Source organism: Pararge aegeria, chromosome 9 (assembly GCF_905163445.1).
Source record: "Pararge aegeria chromosome 9, ilParAegt1.1, whole genome shotgun sequence".
In the NCBI taxonomy this organism is placed as follows: domain Eukaryota; kingdom Metazoa; phylum Arthropoda; class Insecta; order Lepidoptera; family Nymphalidae; genus Pararge; species Pararge aegeria.
Window position 1 is genome coordinate 9,713,906 of NC_053188.1, and position 18,810 is coordinate 9,732,715.

Below are 18,810 nucleotides of genomic sequence, written 5' to 3' on the forward strand. Positions count from 1 at the left end.
GTCTACTTGCCTTGTTAGTGTCCGTTTTGAAAGATGAATTGGGCAGTAACTGGGGCGAAGTACCCACGCTTGGGGCGCTAATCTCGAGGGCGCTGTGGGTCAACAGTTCCTATCGTATATCACTTTAACGATAGCAAATACATAGTTGTATTATTTTCTCCCTTGCTTAGTACCATTATGATGAGATTAACATTTAAGATAGAACACCTTCACTTGTTGATAGAACAAAATAATACAAGACACTGTGTAATATAAATAAATTGCCTCGTTGTGTTGGCATGCTCGACTGCAGATCTATAGGTCCCCTGGTCGGGTTAGTGAATAGTATAGGGTTTTTCTCACAAGAAATTCTTAAAAACACCCCGGCGGTGTGATTACGTATCTCGCGACAGGTTTGCGACAGGTGTAAATCTTGCAATCACTGCTGTCAAACGTCACTTTTGTTTATTTATTGTATGGAAAAGTGACGTTTGACAGCAGTGATTGCAAGATTTACGCCTGTTGCAAATCTGTCGCGAGATACGTAATCCCCCTGCCAAGTGTGGAAATGGGCGGTGATTCACCCCCTCGCCTCGGAAAGCACATTAAGCTATTGGTCTTGCGCCTGATCTCTTTCCGGTCGTGTTAAAGCTAGCGTCCCATTGTAAGTATAAGGGAAACGAGAGTGCACCTGTGTTTGCGCACATGTGCACTATAATATCTCCCGCCTAGTAGGAAAATCTCTGGAGATTAACTTTCGTGGCCGAAATCAGTCAGGAAAGCTGTGTGTGTAAATACAAATTCAAATTCATTAATATCAATTAGGCCTATGATATAAGCACTTTCGGAACATTCTGTCAGTTGGAAACTGTATTATATTATAATTTCACTAAATTTTTTTATGATTTGAATATTATACCTTTGTATACTAATCAAATCATAATAAAATTGCAAAAAAATATTTTCTTTATTATATCTTCAAGTTAACAATCAATACAACTTTTATCCTAATACCCTTGTCGTTCGGTCTTCGAACTCCTCTGCGGGGGGATCGAGATTGATCCCAGGGACTTATGCATCTGGAACCCTTCTAATTCTAAAAGTTAGCCAAAACCAGTTTATTATATTCTATTGTGGGTTGGAAATGTATTGATAATGAATGAAGATTTTATGTTATACTTTTTTGGTCCCAGCAATAAGTATTCCGCTATTTGGCCTGGACCTCCTCTGATAAAGGAGAGAGGTGTTTTGATTTATCAGATGTAAAGATGATGCCAACTTTCGAGATAAGGACCGACATTTTATGCTACTTTTTATAATTTTGTAGACACTTCGAAGATCGAATCCTGGACCTTCAACTAATAAGGTCACAACAGTAACTTATTTTTATACTTCCGTTTAATATGAGATAAATAAAATTATATATCATATTGTAATAAAAAAAATTTATTGAACTTCATTTTATAACTAAAACTTACAAAGAAATAATATTTACAAGTTAAACTATTTGCAACAAAGCTTAGGTACAAAGCTATTAATATGAAATGCGAGGTTTTTTTAAAAATACATAATTAAGGTACGTTCGATTACGAAACTATTTACATTTTATACTTATTAAATGTTCCAACAAAATATTTATTCAGAAAACGATAAATATACTCAATAGGTACCTTAATCTCAGGTGTACTGAGTAATAGGTAATCATGCACATTGAACATACGTTCAATTTCAAACCCCAAGTGCGCGAAAAAGGAAATTTTATTGTTGTAAAAATAATAATAAAACAATCAGTTTACAAGCGATTCGAAGACTAATTTCAAAAATATTTTACAGCCTCAAGAAAAGTCCCTCCCAGTACATGCTTTAACAGCCACGTCACTGCGACGTTACGCCACTCTATCAATAAAATTATCTTCTGTATGTTTTTTTTTAATTCTAGAGTCATTTTGTTCAATCAGTCTACGCCTATACTTATAATGGACGTTAAATCATATAGAGCCTTCCAATTAGCATACTATGCCTTTAATTTATAACTAGTACACTAATGAATACTCCTCAGTCAGCTGTTAAGCTAGATGAAAACAATATTATGTACAGCTTAAATTATTTTTAAACTAAACAGTCTATGAACGTAAATCTATAAAATAAATAAGCTTAAATACTAAGCGATGGTCGTTTCTTTCGCACGCTTTTACTATTTTTGCCGAATATCGTTCCGATTACCTGCAAAAGAAAAATATTATTAATTTATGCTGCAAATAATAACTATATAATTACTTAAAACAGGACTAAAGGGCTACCATCGCTTAAAACAGTTTTATTTCAATATTGTTGAAATAAAACTGTTGTTTTTACATATTACAATGAGACGATAAAGGTTTTTGCAGTGCTATCCTAAGAAAGTATTAAATTTAATGCTCACGTCAAGATTTAAGTACAAGGCTATTACAAGGTTACCTCGTGCACCTACTTGGTGCTTGCTTTACCGTTTAGCACCAATGATGCTTTATATACTTACATCATTTTAGTTTTTCAATTTCAGTTGTATAAATAAATCTATGACAAAAATGTTTTTTCCTCTTCATTATTCGCGTGAGTTTTGTCACAACATTAACAATCCCACACCTGTTAATGCTATTTCTAACTAATCTAAATTGTATTAGAAAAAAATACTAAAGAAGAGTGTAATGCAATATTTTGGAGAAGAAGCTCGAATCTAGGTGCGCGAGTCTTAAAACTCCTTGTTACCTTTGAAACAGAGTAGGCGGCCAGCTTCCGTCTCGGCGCAGGTAGTAGTAATGCGAGAGCACGAGCTTCACGTAACAGCGCGTGGAAAGCGAGCGCGGCGCCTGCGCACGACTCCGCCGCAGACACCTCGTAGAACTGGCAGCCGAACCGCAGCGACAACTCCTGACCCTCCTCTGCGTGGACCTCCCTGAGTAACAAAAGCTGATTAACAAACCTAAGTTAACAACTCCATAGGTTTTGACGACCTCTCTTGTACAGAACGTCTTGTTCGATCGACGGCGGGTTTTACTGAGGAATTTATAATTTCTGAATTTTCTAGGCTTTTAAGTTGTGGCTAGTTACAACCCTACTGACCAAGACGTGCCGCCAGGAGATTTTGCGTTCCGGTCCGGTGATAACAGATCGCAAATATATGTCTACGTTCGCAATCGTAGACACCTTTCCGAATATCAAAGTGAATAATTAAGGCTCCAATTGGCGGACACTGCTTTTTCAGGCAAATCTCTGGGCATACCTGGCAAGATTAGCGACCTCTTAAAGGAATCGAATAAGGTACCTTTTACTTTGACGTCATAGCTTGTCGATACTCGAAAAGAACTACACAATTGCGAGAGTATTTACCTGGCGTGTTCGAGGTCTCGTTTGTTGCCCAGGAGAGTGATTGCGGCACAGCTGGGTAGTCGAGTCTGCGCCAGAAGCGACAGTAGCTCGGCCGCAGCCAGGAAAGACCGACGCTCGCAGACGGAGTACACCACGGCGAATGCGTCCCCCCAACGAACGTGCTCGCCTAGGCATCCACGAATCTAGACAAACGGGCATCTAATTAAAATGTAGCACTATCAGTACAGTTGTTACCACTCCTCTACTTCCCGCGGGTGTCGTACGAGGCGACTAAAGGAATATAACTGGGCAGCAGTGTTCTTGTGCTATTACTACCGTCTACTGCAAACCAGTCTGCCTAGCGTGACGATCCTATATAACAAGCGTATACTCATTGCTCATGGCGTGGCCGTGGTAGTATACTTATGAGCAAACCCTCCCCTTAGATAGGCTTTTAGTGTGCGATGTAAGTTTTACCGTAAAGATTTGCCTACCAAACCACATTGGAGCAAGTGGTGCGTCTATGCTGTAACAATCTCTCCTATGTGAGAGAAGGCCTGTGCCCATCAGTAGGAAGTTAATAGGCTGTGTTTTTGCATAGATTATACTGGTTGTCGCCTTTTTTAAGTTCACTTTATAATAGTCATGTTTGACTACAATGAATATACTGCCAGTAATTTTAGAAAATCTATCGATAGGTTTTGAATAACGGAAAGCTTGAAACTTTATACGTATGTGCTTATCGTAGCACTTACACCTATATTCAAAGTTGTAGCCTCGAAAGCAGCTCGACTCAAACTTTAATAAGAGAACAAAAAGAAATAACGGGAAAAAGAACCTCAAAACCTGTTATTATTAGTTGTAAGGATAAAGAAATAATGACGTTCCTCGAATGCGTGTGAGTCAAGGTTAAAACTTCATGAATTACGTATCATATGTTATGTTGACTAACATTACTTTTGGGCTTCTTTTTTTAAATTCTGTTGTTCGGTTCGCTTCAGCCGCAGCTACTCGTAGTTACGAACTCACTGGCAAAGACGTACCGACGTACGTAAAGTAAGTCCGAGTCGTTTCAATACGAGGCTATACGTAAATACATAATTTCATCATCATCATCATCATATCAACCAAAGCCACGAGAGGGCGCGGGTCTCCTCTCACAATGAGAAGGGGTTAAACCCGTAAGTCCACAACGCTGGCCCAGTGCGGATTGGTGGACTGCTACAGTACACGTACGTCCGGCAAATAAAAACTAAGAGAGCCCTTTTTCCGAACTAAAGTTGTTCCATTTTGATGTATATGGTAACAATAACTTGCCAAGGATCTATACAATAAATAGCACTACATATTTTAAACTGCAATCCAGGTGCAAAATATTTTTTTGTGCAATTACACATAACTGCAACGGAATTTGAAGCTGCCGACTGAAGTGAAAACGAACTGCAGCTGGCTCATATGCAGTCCATTTATATAGCCCCTAAGCATTGTGGATACTAGGTATTTGAGTTGAATTGAATGCCTAATATTCTTATGAAACTTCTAGCTGTTGCCCGCTATCTTCGACCGCGTCTATTACGGTTTTTTTTAAATCCATTGAAAACCATTTCCGTGTTACTTACTCTCGGTCCTTTCAACTAACTCCATGCCAAATATCAAGTCGATTGGTTGTTTTTTAGTTAGGGCGTAAAGTAACTAACAAACAACCACTTTCGCATTTATAATATTAGTAAGGATGATAAATGCTACACAGTTATTACTGATAAATAGAGCAAACAGAGCTTTCCACAAAAAATAGAAAAATAAGTTACAATCTTTGACCCTGAGTCAATGAATGAATGAAAGAATACAATTTGATTGTACTAGTACTTAAAAGTACAGAGAAAATAAGAAAAAAAAGGATATCCTTTGTACAATTCACGCACGGCCGAAGTGAATCTTCTGAAAAGTAGCCTACGAGAGATTGAGATTGATATAGATATAGATAAATGTAAGGTTTATTATTTTTTAAGCATTTTCGTTTCATCGCATTTCATATTACAACGATTGTAAAGAAGTTTCTCTTCAAAAAAAACACAACTCAGCGTTTACAAATTGGCGACCTTATCGCTATATAGCGATCTCTTCTAGGCAACGAATTGCGTTAAAAAAATACAGGTATGGATGCATGGTAGGGATGCGTACTGAGAGATGTCCGATCAAATAAAGATGCTATAAAGAACCTTAAATCGGGAGGATCAGTAATTATTAACAGAAAGATTTGTACATTTTTAACAAATATCTACAATACGGGCATTAGAACTTTATTTGCTTGAAATTAAGAATTATTACAAGCAATAATCAAGAGATAACTACGCGGAAGAAGTTGCTGATTAATCTATAAATAATAGGTACTATACAAAATTACGCAATACAATGTGTAGGTACGAACAATAATTTAAACATTCCGTGTTCCGACGTCTAATGCATCATACAGTTAGTAACTGGCCTTATAATAAATTTTGTGTAATTAAACCGTACGCAGTAGATCAGGCGGCGCCGCAAGCTAAGAGCAAGAGATGGTCGTATAATCTTCTAAAGATCGAATACAAAAACGTAAGTACCCAATTTATATACTCAAAGTCATGGCGTGCAGAGCTCAAACAGGCTAGATATTAAACAGGCAAATATTATAAAAATGGGCCACCAGATACCGCAAAAGAACTGAGTAAAAATACACAAAGTACGAGCACAAATTAGGTATGGAGTGAATACATATTAATTAGCTTATATTCCGTACCTATATTATAGATTCCCGCGTCACATTGCAAGTCTTATACTATATAACAAACCAACAGTTTCTAGAAGTCTCCTCATATCAACGGTCAACTTAAAAGCTGACATATGATTATTGATCCACTTTGGATCTGGTAGCACAAACGCCTATGATTAGCTTTATTATCGCAGGTTGAGATAGTTTTTCGCGTTTTTGAGAAACCGAAAATATAACTGGTCACTTTTTCTCTCAATTAATGAATGAATGAATGAATGATTGACATCATAATCAAAAATCTAAAGAACTAAAATTACAAAATCAAATTATTTGTTGCTTACGAATGATAAATTTGGCAACGTAAGTTGTATATGTTTAATTTTATGTAGGCCGATTAACAAATTCAATCAATGTTTTGCATTGTGGAATCCGAGAATAAGTCTCTCTTGTAGTATTAAGCAGTATATTAGATAGAAAAAAGTATTCTTTAATCTGTGCAAGTTATAAGATTTAGCAATTGATTCATACAGCCATCTCGTAGACTATGAACTGTCAGATTACCATCTTCATTGTTTACCGTTTAATTAACTTTGTCCCATCTATCTCTTGATTATGCACTTCCTATTCGAGCCAATAATCTCTGCCTTAACGACGTAAGGTATACCACGGTGCACTGGTTTAATTACACCATCACATTCTTCGGCTAAATATAGATTCAACGCGTGAACTCAGCGTTATAAATAATATACTCACTCTTTATGCCCATTAAAGCTTGAAAGTTATGAAAGTTGCAAAGTGAACTTATAATATAAATATCCTTATTACTTTGGTTATTTCGAAAGGGCTATGAATTTATGACTTTCGTCGTCAGCATAATTATTTCAGCGAAATTAATTTTTCATTACTGAGCAAATGCCAATCACACGATAGAGGAATATATAGCTTTGCATGAATATGCTGACTACGGAAATCTTAAATTCTTACATAGCATTTGTTAATGTTTCATTGGGCATATGCCCTTTTGTTACAACAAATTAAAAAAGAGCTTAGAGCAGTTTTTTATCTATATTTTAAGTCGGGTAATAAAAGTAACTTACTGCACAGTTTGAGGTATCCATTATTTCGACCTCCGAAACAGCTCCATCGAACGCTACTCTATGCGTGTACAGGAAATCTGTAAGTATGTTTAAGATTTAATACACTTGTTACAAAAGTTTTCCTATATCTATCGACATAAAATCAGCTCGATCCTAACCTGTCTGAATAACCTATGTAGAGTGAAAAAACGATAGCGAAGGTAACTGACATATTTTTATCCTCAATACTTTGAGTACTTTATAATACCTTCAGAGCTTTTTCGAACCGTCTCAACCCGATTCTGTGCTGACATGTAGGTTGATCCTTCACTTTTTTTGTCTTGGTTTACTTAAACGCGCTAATCTCTGAAACTCCTATGAGGATTTTAAATATACCAAGTCTCAAGAAGTACCCGCGCAAGTGAAAAGTATAACAGTAAAGTTTTTGATTTAACATTAATGAACTTTTAAGTAATTGAGTTATTTTATTAAGTTTGAGATATTTAAAACTGCTGCAGATATTATGTAAATTTTTTAAAGAATAATATTTAAAATCATTATAATTTTGTTATTATACGACCCAGTTGCTTTTACAGAAAGGCCGTCATAAGGAGCTCATACGTAATTGGAGTAAACTCTACCGCGTGTCTCGACAAACAAAAACTACCTTCCTGTATGAACTTATATGTAATTCACGTAAACACACTACATAAAATACTATAATATATCTATGTGTTGGAATTATGGCGTCACTGCGTCGACGTAAACATTTCTTAAGGTCGAAAGGAATTGTTTTGTAAGATAAATACGCAAATTGAAGTAGATACGTATCACACAAAATATTGTATCAGATAAGTTTTTCAATCATGTAGATGGTCAGCATAAAGTCTAAAATAATAAACATACTATAGAGTTGTTCTTCTAAAATCCTTAGGAAATCTTTCATTAAAACTTTTATAAAAAAAATATAGCCTAACTTGAGTGTGTGTCCGTGGGAAAATAACGGACTAACTGACATACAGCCTTCAGGCGTCACTTCAAGCATTGTTTAATAATAAATTTTTAAGGCAGTAATTTCACTCTTTTTTTATAAGTTATATAGAATTGAAGTCGAGGCGGGCCGCTAGTTATGAATAAATAAATTGCTTACCCCCGGTAGAGCTGTATTCGCCAATGTAGCGTTTCGTGAGATAACGCACAACCACGGCTGCAACAAGAAAAGTAGCATTAAAACACATCAATTAAGCACAGCATTAACTAAAATCCTATCTTGAACGTACAGATTTCATGCAACTCATTAATCTCGTGCCATACCCTTCATCCGTATAACATTACTCTAGTACTTATAAGAAAAAGTCATCAAAGGGTCATTACTCCCAACTTTCTACTGGACGTTGCATTGATTAGTCTTTTCACTGATGTATACCACTCCTGGAATTCTCATTTAAGGGTGTACACAATCAACATAGATGACGAGGCAAGTTATGAATAGCAGTGGCTACTGACGGAGTGTGGAGAATCCTAGCAGCCCGTCAAAAGGACGCGTCGTATTCTCAAAGGTGATTACACATTTATCTGATAGTACTTGGAGCGCCCAGCATATTATTATGTTCTCACCGTTTTGATAGATGGACTATAGGTGGACATGTTCTAATGATAACGTTCTCGTTACTACACATGTATGTGTTTTTAACGGTGTTATTGGTACGTATATAGAAAACAATTTAGCATTTAACGTCGTAATACCAGGACGCGTTTGAGACCCTCCTAGCTTTAGTATTAAGTTAACGAATGCAGTTATTACCATTATTACCTAACATTAGTGGTAACATTTTAAATGTATGAAGCCTTCATAAGTGCCTGTGATAAGGTCTACATGAATAGAAAATTTCTGAAGTTGAATAGGCTATCATCAACACTATTTTAATTTACGTAATTATTGTTTTTTTTTTTTAATTCTTATTATTTATTTGTTTTAAAAAACCTCAACTGTGTTTATTATATTGGTTTACGGAACAATTACCTCTTCATTATTATAAATCGATTTCATTTTAATTATTTAGTTATTTATTATTCGGAGATAAAAGTTTTATTTTTTATTTTTCAAAATTTAATTACTTTAAGGGGCATTATTATTTTCACTATGTGTATTCGCTTAGGCAACTCAATATATAATATCATCTCAATGGTTAGATAACGATTATTGTGAGTCATTTACCGTCGCAGGGATTATTTCCTGCGGGAGTTGTTAGCGTTTAAGTTGACAATCGAATCACGAGCTAAATCGAGAGTACCCAGTTCAAATAAGATCACAACAATATTATGCAAGCTGGGCCGAGCACCGCATGACAATGGACTTGAAATAGATTCCATACGCATTCTATTTGGAGGCTTAGTAAAATGATACGTAATAGTAGTATCTATGTGCTTGCTTTTTCTTTCTCTCATTACAAGATAAATGCAGTCGCAAGATCTATTTGGCGAATGTAATTGAAGAAATAAAAATTGCACCGTGTGGATTTGCCTGGTATTGCGGATTAGCGGCATATAGCAAAATAAGCTAAAGTTTCCTTGCATACCTATGCGTAGTGACCAGTTGTTATTAAATACATACAAGGCACAACACCTTGGCTGTCCATAATTCTTTATGAATGAAGAAGCTTTCGGCGGGCCGAGTTCGAATCCCCGCATGTACCTCTAATTTTTCCAAGTTATGTGCGATTTTTAAGAAATTAAAGTATCTTCAACGGTGAAGGAAAACATCGTCAGCAAACCTGCATGCCTGAGAGCCCTCGATAATGTTCTCAAAGGTTTGTGGAGTTCACCAAGTCGCACTGGGCCAGCGTCGTGGACTACGGCTTTAAAACCTTCTCATTGTGGGAGGACACCCTGCCCGGTAAAGGGTTGATATGATGATATGAATAAAGGGTGTTACAAAGCCGAGCACCATTGCAACTATATTAGTGAAAGTATTGGTACATATTTTTTTATATATACCTAAAGTCCGATACGCCTACACACAGGAGCTTACAGTCACTTTAATCAAATTAAATGTCTCTGAACGACCGTCACAAATAAAATTAAAAAATGTTATGGTCATTTATAAATTACCTTTACATTACCACAATGTTAATCGATATTTATGAAACGCATGTCAAATTCCACACTCTCGTTTTCATTTTATTTATTTTTTCCGCCTTCGTTAAGAAGGTATTTAAATGTAAGCATTTTACTTTCTCCGTGATCAGATTACGCGTGTATATTTTTACATTCAACACTCAGTGTTCATTCATAATTCAAGTGATCATTACAAACCGTACTGGATGTTATCTTTTCCGAAGTCATCGTACGGTTAACAAAATATATTTTTTTTTATCGTTATCATTATGATACTCAGCTGGGCTCGAGCCTAATTTCTCATAGCAGAGAGGAACTAAAAGCTTATACTCTCTCGCTTATAGTCCTCTTTGCTAGAAGTATGGGTCGGTGGGCTATCACACGTTATTTATAATCCTGGACAAATGGTGAACAACGCCAATTTTCTAACGCTTTACCATACAATTTTCGATCCAACCTGAAAATCGAAGTCAGGACATCTTGATCCGGAGTCAAATCTAGCCATTGGACCATCGAGACCATTTACATCATAATTCGTGAAATGGGTAATTTCCAACCCAGCAATATTTCTGAAGCTGCGATAGCGATTTAAATTTCAGCTTTACTTTCGGGGTGCCGTCTTAGAATTCCAGCACGCACCTCCAACTTTTCCAAGCTATAAACGTATTAACCATAAATATCTTCCTTCAACGGTGAAGGAAAACATCGTGAAGCTGCATTACTCGCAGTTCTCCATAATGTTCTCAAAGGCGTGTGGAGTCCACAAATCCGCACTGGACCAGCGTGGTGGACCAGCGTGGTGGACAACGGTCTAGACATTTCTCACTGTGGGTGGAGACTCGTACTTTCAGTGGGCCGGTAATGGGTTGATATGATGATGATTATGAAACAATATTAGTTGGTAACGTTTTGTAATTTATAATCGATGTTTATGGTCATCGGAGCGTAGATGACAAATTATAATGATCTAACAACGCGGCTCAACGTGGGTTGATGAATGATACGGTACAGGACAAACAATAGGTGTTGTATTGACAGGAATCTATATGTAATTAATAGATTATGGCCACCATCCATCAAATATCGTTGCGTGTGTGTAACATATTCTAAACCAACAAGTTTGCTTTGGTTCTTTTGAAGTAATAATTGTTTTGAAGCGCGCACACCTGCAAGTATAGTAACTTGTTTTTCTTAATCAACTTAAAATTAGTCCTTGACTCCAATCTCACCTGATGGTAAGTGATGACGAAGTCAAAGAAGGTAACGGTCTAATCTGTAAAAGACAATACAAGTCTTATAAAACTTGCTTTATCGTCGTTATATAAACCAAATACCACGGTTTTGTGCCGCTTGGGACCAGCGGCTCACTGCGACTTCCCTGATCCATCTACCTCGTCGGGGGTCTACCAATGGTCGACATTCCACAACCTTGGGACCCCAACGTCTGCCGGTTCCCCGAGCTATGTGCCCCGCCCATTGCCACCTCAGCTATTTTGTATTGATAAAAGTTGCCTGCCATCCGCTAAACCAAATTTGCTGGTCAGCAACCAGCTTTCCTATTTATCCTTCTCTCATAAAAACAGGTTATTCTGGTACCTATAATTTATGGCTTATACTTTACTGAAGAAACAGATGAAGTTAATCATCACCTAATAGCTAAACTATGAAAAATCGATAGGACGCCTAATCCTACTAATTCCAGTAGGAACTAGGAAGTATCTTATTCTAGAAATAGCTAAAAGGTGGTCGTTTTGTCATAGATATTATTAATTAAATTTTTAATATAATTAGATATTATTGATTAAAAATTAGTTATATGAAAATAAATAGAGTATTAAAATGTTTCCGTAGCATTAATTACCAAGCTCTGTGAACTAAGCATTTGTGATACATTTTTGACGCTTGCGAAAACCTTTTTGCAACTTAGACTTCCGTTCCACTTAAAGGAACTGTTGGCATTGGTTGCGAAAAAGGTTGTCTGACCAACTCGTTAATTGAAACATTGTGTACAGACAGTTACCTTAAGCTTTCGTTTTAATAAATACTAAGATCAATATTTAATCATGGAGCTGTAAAAAGCGTATCGCATTTCATAAACAATGAGATATACGTAGTATGCATTTAAGAATTATTTTACCTAAATGGGTGAGGGGCAAAGGTTATTGCCCCATTATTTAGTATTTTAGCCAACAGTACGTCGGGAAACTAAAAATAAGGTCGTACCCTAGTTTTAGCTGCGAAAATCGTTAATAAAAAATGAAAGTGCGAAATGCTCCTAAAAGTTAAGTGGCGTCATTTATTACGTTCTTGACCCTTCGCCGTCCAAATTCGCCTTTGCCTTTTTGAATAGCACTTACCATAAAGTTGACTTTGCAACCACTCAAAATGCCAATTTATATTCATTCGATTATATTCAAAATCTATTTTTTTACTAAAAATGTATTTATATGTGTGAGTAATTATGGCTGCCCATGAATATCTTCAGCACCAAAGATATGAAAACCTTCATATTGAACATCCAGAACCCAAAATTTGTGAAAACTTCTTAGATGAAAGAACAAACAAAGAAAAAATTATTTTGGGTATAACGGCCGGTAGTAGAATAAGTACGAGGCATCCAGATATCGGGAATGACTTTGATTTTCACACACATTATGTTAATTACATTTAGTAAGATTATGTACATTACGTATAATTAGTAACATTCTTGGTACCTCCTTGTACTAGGACACAACTTCACTACTTCAGATTTATAAAATCAGGTTTAGAAGGTATGTATATATTTTTGGATAATTATTCTGTCATTTCCGTCAATGGCCCGTTGCTTAAATTTAACGACTAAATTCTCTTATCGGACTGTAACTATTGGCGCCAATGAGCTATTATGCTGTACTAAATACGTATCTACAAAATCGCTAAATGATTGGCGTCGTCAATTGCAACAAACTCTACATTTTGCTTATTAAACTTGTACCTGAACTATACCATAATGCATTTTGTTTGTTTTTATTTATTAGGTTTCTTTCTCTCTCAAATAAGAAACGAGGCCTAGTCCTAGTAGTGTGACACAAGTCTCAGGATGATGATGTCTTATTCTCATCTGATAGATGATGTTATTCATAGTTCCCTGTGACTTAAGAAAAAACGGTCTACGAAGGGACCTGAATATTGAGTTTGTACAAAAAATAACAAATGTATCGACACTCTTCACCATAAACTTCTGGAATGTTCATTAGGACTCGAAGCTTCTTAATAACAAACACGTGCTGCATGCATGCATGCATGAGCTTTGGAGAGTCATTGTTGATTCGAACGTTGTGCTAAAAAGTCGACTTTATTAGTAAAAGACGAACCTTTAGAAATAAGAAAGGCATGGGGTTCACCGATAGCTAGACAGGATCTTCTTTATAAACATTGTTGCGTGTCTGATCTTCTAGCGTAATTAATTGCAAACGCATGCGTTGAGGCCACGTTGAGGCCGTCAGTCGGGCACAATTAGGACGGTGCAATTACAACCAGTCGCCGGCGACTCGGCCGCTGGGTCAAGAAGCGATTTCCCGACGGCAGCGACCAACTGCTGGCGCCTACGTTGTGTAACATAAGCGTCCGTTCGGCCGTCAGTCGAGGTCGTTGATCTACATGTATGTATAGTATTTGCGGATCGTAGATAAGCGGGTTAGTTATGCGGATGGTTCTACTAAAATATATGTTAAGTCTATGTTGTAGGTACTATTTGTTCGCGGGGTTTGGTGTGGTTCAGATAGAAAAACGAAAGTAGAAAAATGATTGATATTAAAAGATAGCGAAAATTATATTCATATCATTAAAACAATAGTTTATGTTGTAAAAACAGTTCACGGTTTTTATCTTTCACATTAAATTTGAATAAATAGATCTTACTTTAGTTGTTATGGAAAAAATAGCTTTATGGCATTTTTTTTGGTCGCATAGTTGGGTTCGACACATATCTTTACGCAATTATAGCTATATTGCAATACGAGTATCTACTCGTATTTGCAATAAAAGTTACATTAATATGATTATTTTTACTTGAAAAAAAAATTTTGGTTGCAACCTAATATAGAAAACAGCACACCCAATGAGGATATAAACACTAAACACAGCACTTCATATCACAGATACTTAAAAATAATTGCGTCAAAAAAGGTTTTAAGGATTGAAGTATATGATAACATCCGTTAAGTACCACAAGTCAGGCGCCATAATTAATGCTGCTATTTATATGCTACTTCCTTTTCTAGCTGGGAAACTTAAAATAAGTGTCAACGTTTCCATTAAACATGAGAAATTTAAAGCTAAAGTAGACACTTGGACTACTCTTTTTCTTTTAATAAGCACTTGTAGATAATCTTAAAAAAATCTCGTTACTGCTAGAAAATCTTACTTTCAACCAAAATCCAAGATTACAGGTCCTCAGGCAGTACCCGATATAACTATGTAGTGCTGGTTATGATGATAAATCGAACTTATTTCCGATTTCATTTAATCATCCGGTAAATATTTTATTTTTTTGCGGACTCTTTTACCTAGACAAGGTTTCTGTGAGAAAAAGAGTTCTTCCTTTCTGGAACCCTAAATAGGAAAACTTTCTGTTGTCGTATAAATCCAAAGACACCTCATTTAGGAATTTAGATCAACTCATAAAGTTGTTAAGTAAGATAAGCTTTACAAATTAGATTTCGTAAATTACCAGATCCAAACTTACGCCACTAATAAAACTTAATATTAAATGGATTAACCTAAATACTTCATACCTACTAATCAAACAGTTTTCGGATGATACATGTTTTTTTTGACACAGAGGTTTGTTTAATGGAACTCGATAGAGCTCTCCGCTGAAGAGTCATATTTAAGTATTTATAATATAGTAATTTTACAAGCAAATTAATAATGGGTCTAATTAAATAAAAGTTTACTGACAAAATAGCAACTATGCCACTTATTTAATTAATAACACTTGTAAAAAATGTATGCTTGAAATATTTCTTATAACATTAAGGCATTCTGTGTATTACATTTTTTAGTTATTTCAATAGATATATATCAACCTGTATACTAAATCAATTTAAGGTTTGATGATTGTCTAAACAGAGCAGTAAGTATCGTTTAGAATACTATAACAATGCGTCATGATTACGACAATATGTAAGTATGATAATAAAGAACGCCTCCGAACTAAATGCAGAATAAAGTATAGTTGTTCATACCTAATAGGTACTACTCACAACACTTATAAATTCTGGTGTCTGTGATAATAGTGATACTGGAATAGCTAAAAATATCTACTAGGTGTAAACTGAACGGGCGAATTACCGCCAGTTTACTATTTAAAGTAGGTAGTATATTTTGCCTTAGCTAAAAATATGTAAACGTTCTTGGTATACAAAAATTGAAACAATGGTTTCATATGGTAAAACAAGAAAATTTAGTTTAACGGAATTTTGAATATTGAATATGTTTTTTATTAAAAAAAGATCTCGGCAAATACCTAGGGAATCTACTTCTTTAAAGGCGGTTATAAAGTTAACATTATTAAAACTTTTACAGCAATTATTACAAAAAAAAATCACAGCAGCCGATTAAAGCCGCTGTTAATAGGCTGTTTTCCGACTTTGCTAATATTAAAATTGTATTAGGAAAAAGGCAAATTTGTTTTATTAATAAGTTGTGAGGTATTTGAAATATGTAGAATGAATATTAATGAATAGAATAAAAATGTTAGAAGAACTGATTATCTTTTTAACATAATATTGTTTACGTTTAGTTGTATGATTGCACACATGATGTCTACTATGTTTTCACAATAGCTACGGAAAATTACGAACCTATCCTATAAAGCAAGACTGAATACATAAATTTTGCCAAAGTATTTGTAGACAGATTGAGTGGTGATATTTATTGCTTAAGATATTCTTTGCAGCCTGCCGTAATACCGAGACTACGATAAAATAAGCACCACAAACAAAAAGCCATATTACCAGGAAACATATTAATATTATTATAAAATACACTGAATATAATTATTTGCTACTAACCCGATTTCCCACTCCGAGGGCTCCCAAGCACAACTACCCTTATACGATTTACAGTCATCTTCATTTGGACAGTTTTCGGCGTAACACAATAAAGGAAAAGTTCAACCGGACATGGTAATAAACGTTATTCACATCAGTTTAATGTACACTTTCAGTAACCGCAAATAAAATCGTAAAATCGCGTAAATTTATCGTAAATACGTTCGAGAAAGCGTTCCGGAGGCAGTCAGCGTACCAACCATGTACTCGACTACCCGCCGCTACGTTGGCCGTGCGACTGCCGGTATCTGCGCGAGCGCTGTATCTAGAGATTCAGAAACTCGTGCGCAGCCTCCGCTTACACGCTTATTACACCGAGACAAAAACATTACAGTTTGCAGAAGACATTATAGATTTGTTTCAAAATAAGCTACATGTATATGTAGGTATATGCCTTTAAAGATTTTGTAGATTCTGATATCATGTCTACCTTCGTTTTCAGTATCTGTTAGCGTTACAATAAATATTGCTCTAACACGAGCTCTATCTTTTTGAAGTGACCTTGATATCTTTTGGAGATCCTTAGCTATTTCTTTATCTACAATTATCTATTTGGCCATTTCAAGTTTGCCTCAGTGATTTTGATTAATTCTAGAACTGCCGATAATTTTGACCTACGAGTACCTATTGCATTATCTCATTAGATCAAATATTACTGCGCTCAAACAAACTAAATGACACAGCTTGAAAGTTTACAAACATCCTTGGTATGTGAAGTATTTCGTATGTAAAGAACATATTTAATTTGCGCTAAGTTGATAGATACGATATCTTTTTCATATAAAGTAAAAGTAACGGAATTTCCAGCGTCACTTGTTATTGTCGGAACAATGCAGTTTTAATGAACAATTGTTGAGCATGTGTGTATTGAATTTGTTTATCTATTTCGTTTGTGAACAATGAGTAGGTATGAGTGGTACGGTAGGAATTTAGTCTGATAATTGGCATTTGCTGATAAGAATAAGTGATAAACGTAAAATTATTTGTTCCATGTAATTCTTCAAGTGATCAGTAAGTAGATTCCAAAATCTCCGATTTTTATCCTAAAATACGATGTTAGGCTACCTGGCTTATTATAGGTTGTGCGTCTCTGTGTTAGTTTGTCATTTTCCTGAAATACTATGCCGATGTTTTTCTTTGCACTTTGTAAGAATTTTTCTAAGAGTTCTGAGCTGATTCTTTGCTAACGGCACAAAGGAGCTATCAAATGTTTTCTTTTGCTGCGTGATCTTCACTGGTCCTTTTTGATGCTTATAAGTAGATATTAAATACTTGTAATTATATTGCTTAAGAAAATAAATATTGCTTCATCATCATATCAACCTATTACCGGTCCACTACTGGACACGAGTCTCCTCCCATAATGAGAGTTTAGGCGATAGTCCACCACGCTGGCCCAGTGCGTTTTTGTGGACTTCAAACAACTTTGAGAACATAACGGAGCACTCTCGGGCATCTAAGTTTCCTCACGATGTTTTCCTTCACCGTTGAAGCCAGTGATTTTTTTATTGCTTGAGTGGGTGCCGGGATTCGAACTCGGCCTCCCGAATGTTGTTTCCCGGCCTGTCCGAACTATCACCGCTTAAATATGTCTTATCTTATTGTAAATATTAGCGTTAGTTTAAATATTAGGTTTTCTTAAACAAATAATTTTACTGGTTAGCACTTTTAATGAGTTAGAATAGCTGGATAAAGGGTGCATATATATATATATATATATTTCATAAGGAATCAATCTGTAAAAATATTAAATCAATAGAAACTTATTTATTATTCTAAGTTTTTACTTATGACAACCCTATTGAAGATAAAAGACCGACACGCGCATAGTATATCGTTCGCGCATAGTTCATCGCTACGCGACGCGTACCTAAGGAAGTGACAGTACTCACTTGATCTTAATATTACATGCAATGTTAGAACTATATCTGAATCCTTGAGTAAAAACTATGGTTTCTCAAAAAATTTTAGTTGTTTAGTAATATTTTGGTTTTCATTTACAAGTTGTACATAATTAAGTCAAATAGGCTATTCTTCTTAGTTTCAATTCTAATTTGGATACGACCAACTTGGTTATATTTGATTAAAATGGAAAGTATGTGAAAGTGTGAGTGGTAATCCTTAAAGCGGTGTTAAGGACTTGCGCAAACCTGTCGTAGGACAAGCTCTGGGCGTCTCTGGGCTGGTCTGCGACGATGTCAAGGTGAGAGCGACGCTACGGCGCCTTCTGTTGTAAATTAATTCGCAACGCGATGTAATTGGATCTGTCCACCACTCCACCCACACTAGCTTCTCTGCATTCCACGAAAGGCACATGCTAAGACATCTAGCTTAATCGTACTTAGATTTAATTTCGTTGTGAATCGTGATAGAGAGTAATTACATTTTTGTATTCACACACATTGCATATTTACATTTCTCTCGAATTTAACATGAAATTGAAAAC

The 18,810-nt window shown here is 35.7% G+C and overlaps 1 protein-coding gene across 1 annotated transcript; it reads right to left on the reverse strand.

Moving 5' to 3' along the window:
• Nucleotides 1–1,581: 1,581 nt before the first annotated feature.
• Nucleotides 1,582–16,595, reverse strand: LOC120626284 (ras-related and estrogen-regulated growth inhibitor-like protein). The gene is made up of 6 exons (XM_039893730.1): nt 16,326–16,595; nt 8,303–8,359; nt 7,174–7,250; nt 3,349–3,530; nt 2,728–2,914; nt 1,582–2,202 (listed from the first exon to the last, which is right to left on the reverse strand). Exons 1-6 carry the CDS (start codon nt 16,387–16,389, stop codon nt 2,134–2,136), a joined length of 636 nt encoding a protein of 211 aa, XP_039749664.1. The 5' UTR covers nt 16,390–16,595; the 3' UTR covers nt 1,582–2,133.
• Between the last annotated feature and the right edge of the window lie 2,215 nt (nt 16,596–18,810).

Coding starts and splice junctions, on each gene's coding strand:
- LOC120626284 (XM_039893730.1), bottom strand. CDS start 16,389: ATGAAGATGACTGTAAATCGTATAAGGGTAGTTGTGCTTGGGAGCCCT. Junction 7,251..8,302: donor CGAATACAGCTCTACCGGGG/GTAAGCAATTTA, acceptor ACATACTTACAG/ATTTCCTGTACACGCATAGA. Junction 3,531..7,173: donor TGGATACCTCAAACTGTGCA/GTAAGTTACTTT, acceptor CCGTTTGTCTAG/ATTCGTGGATGCCTAGGCGA.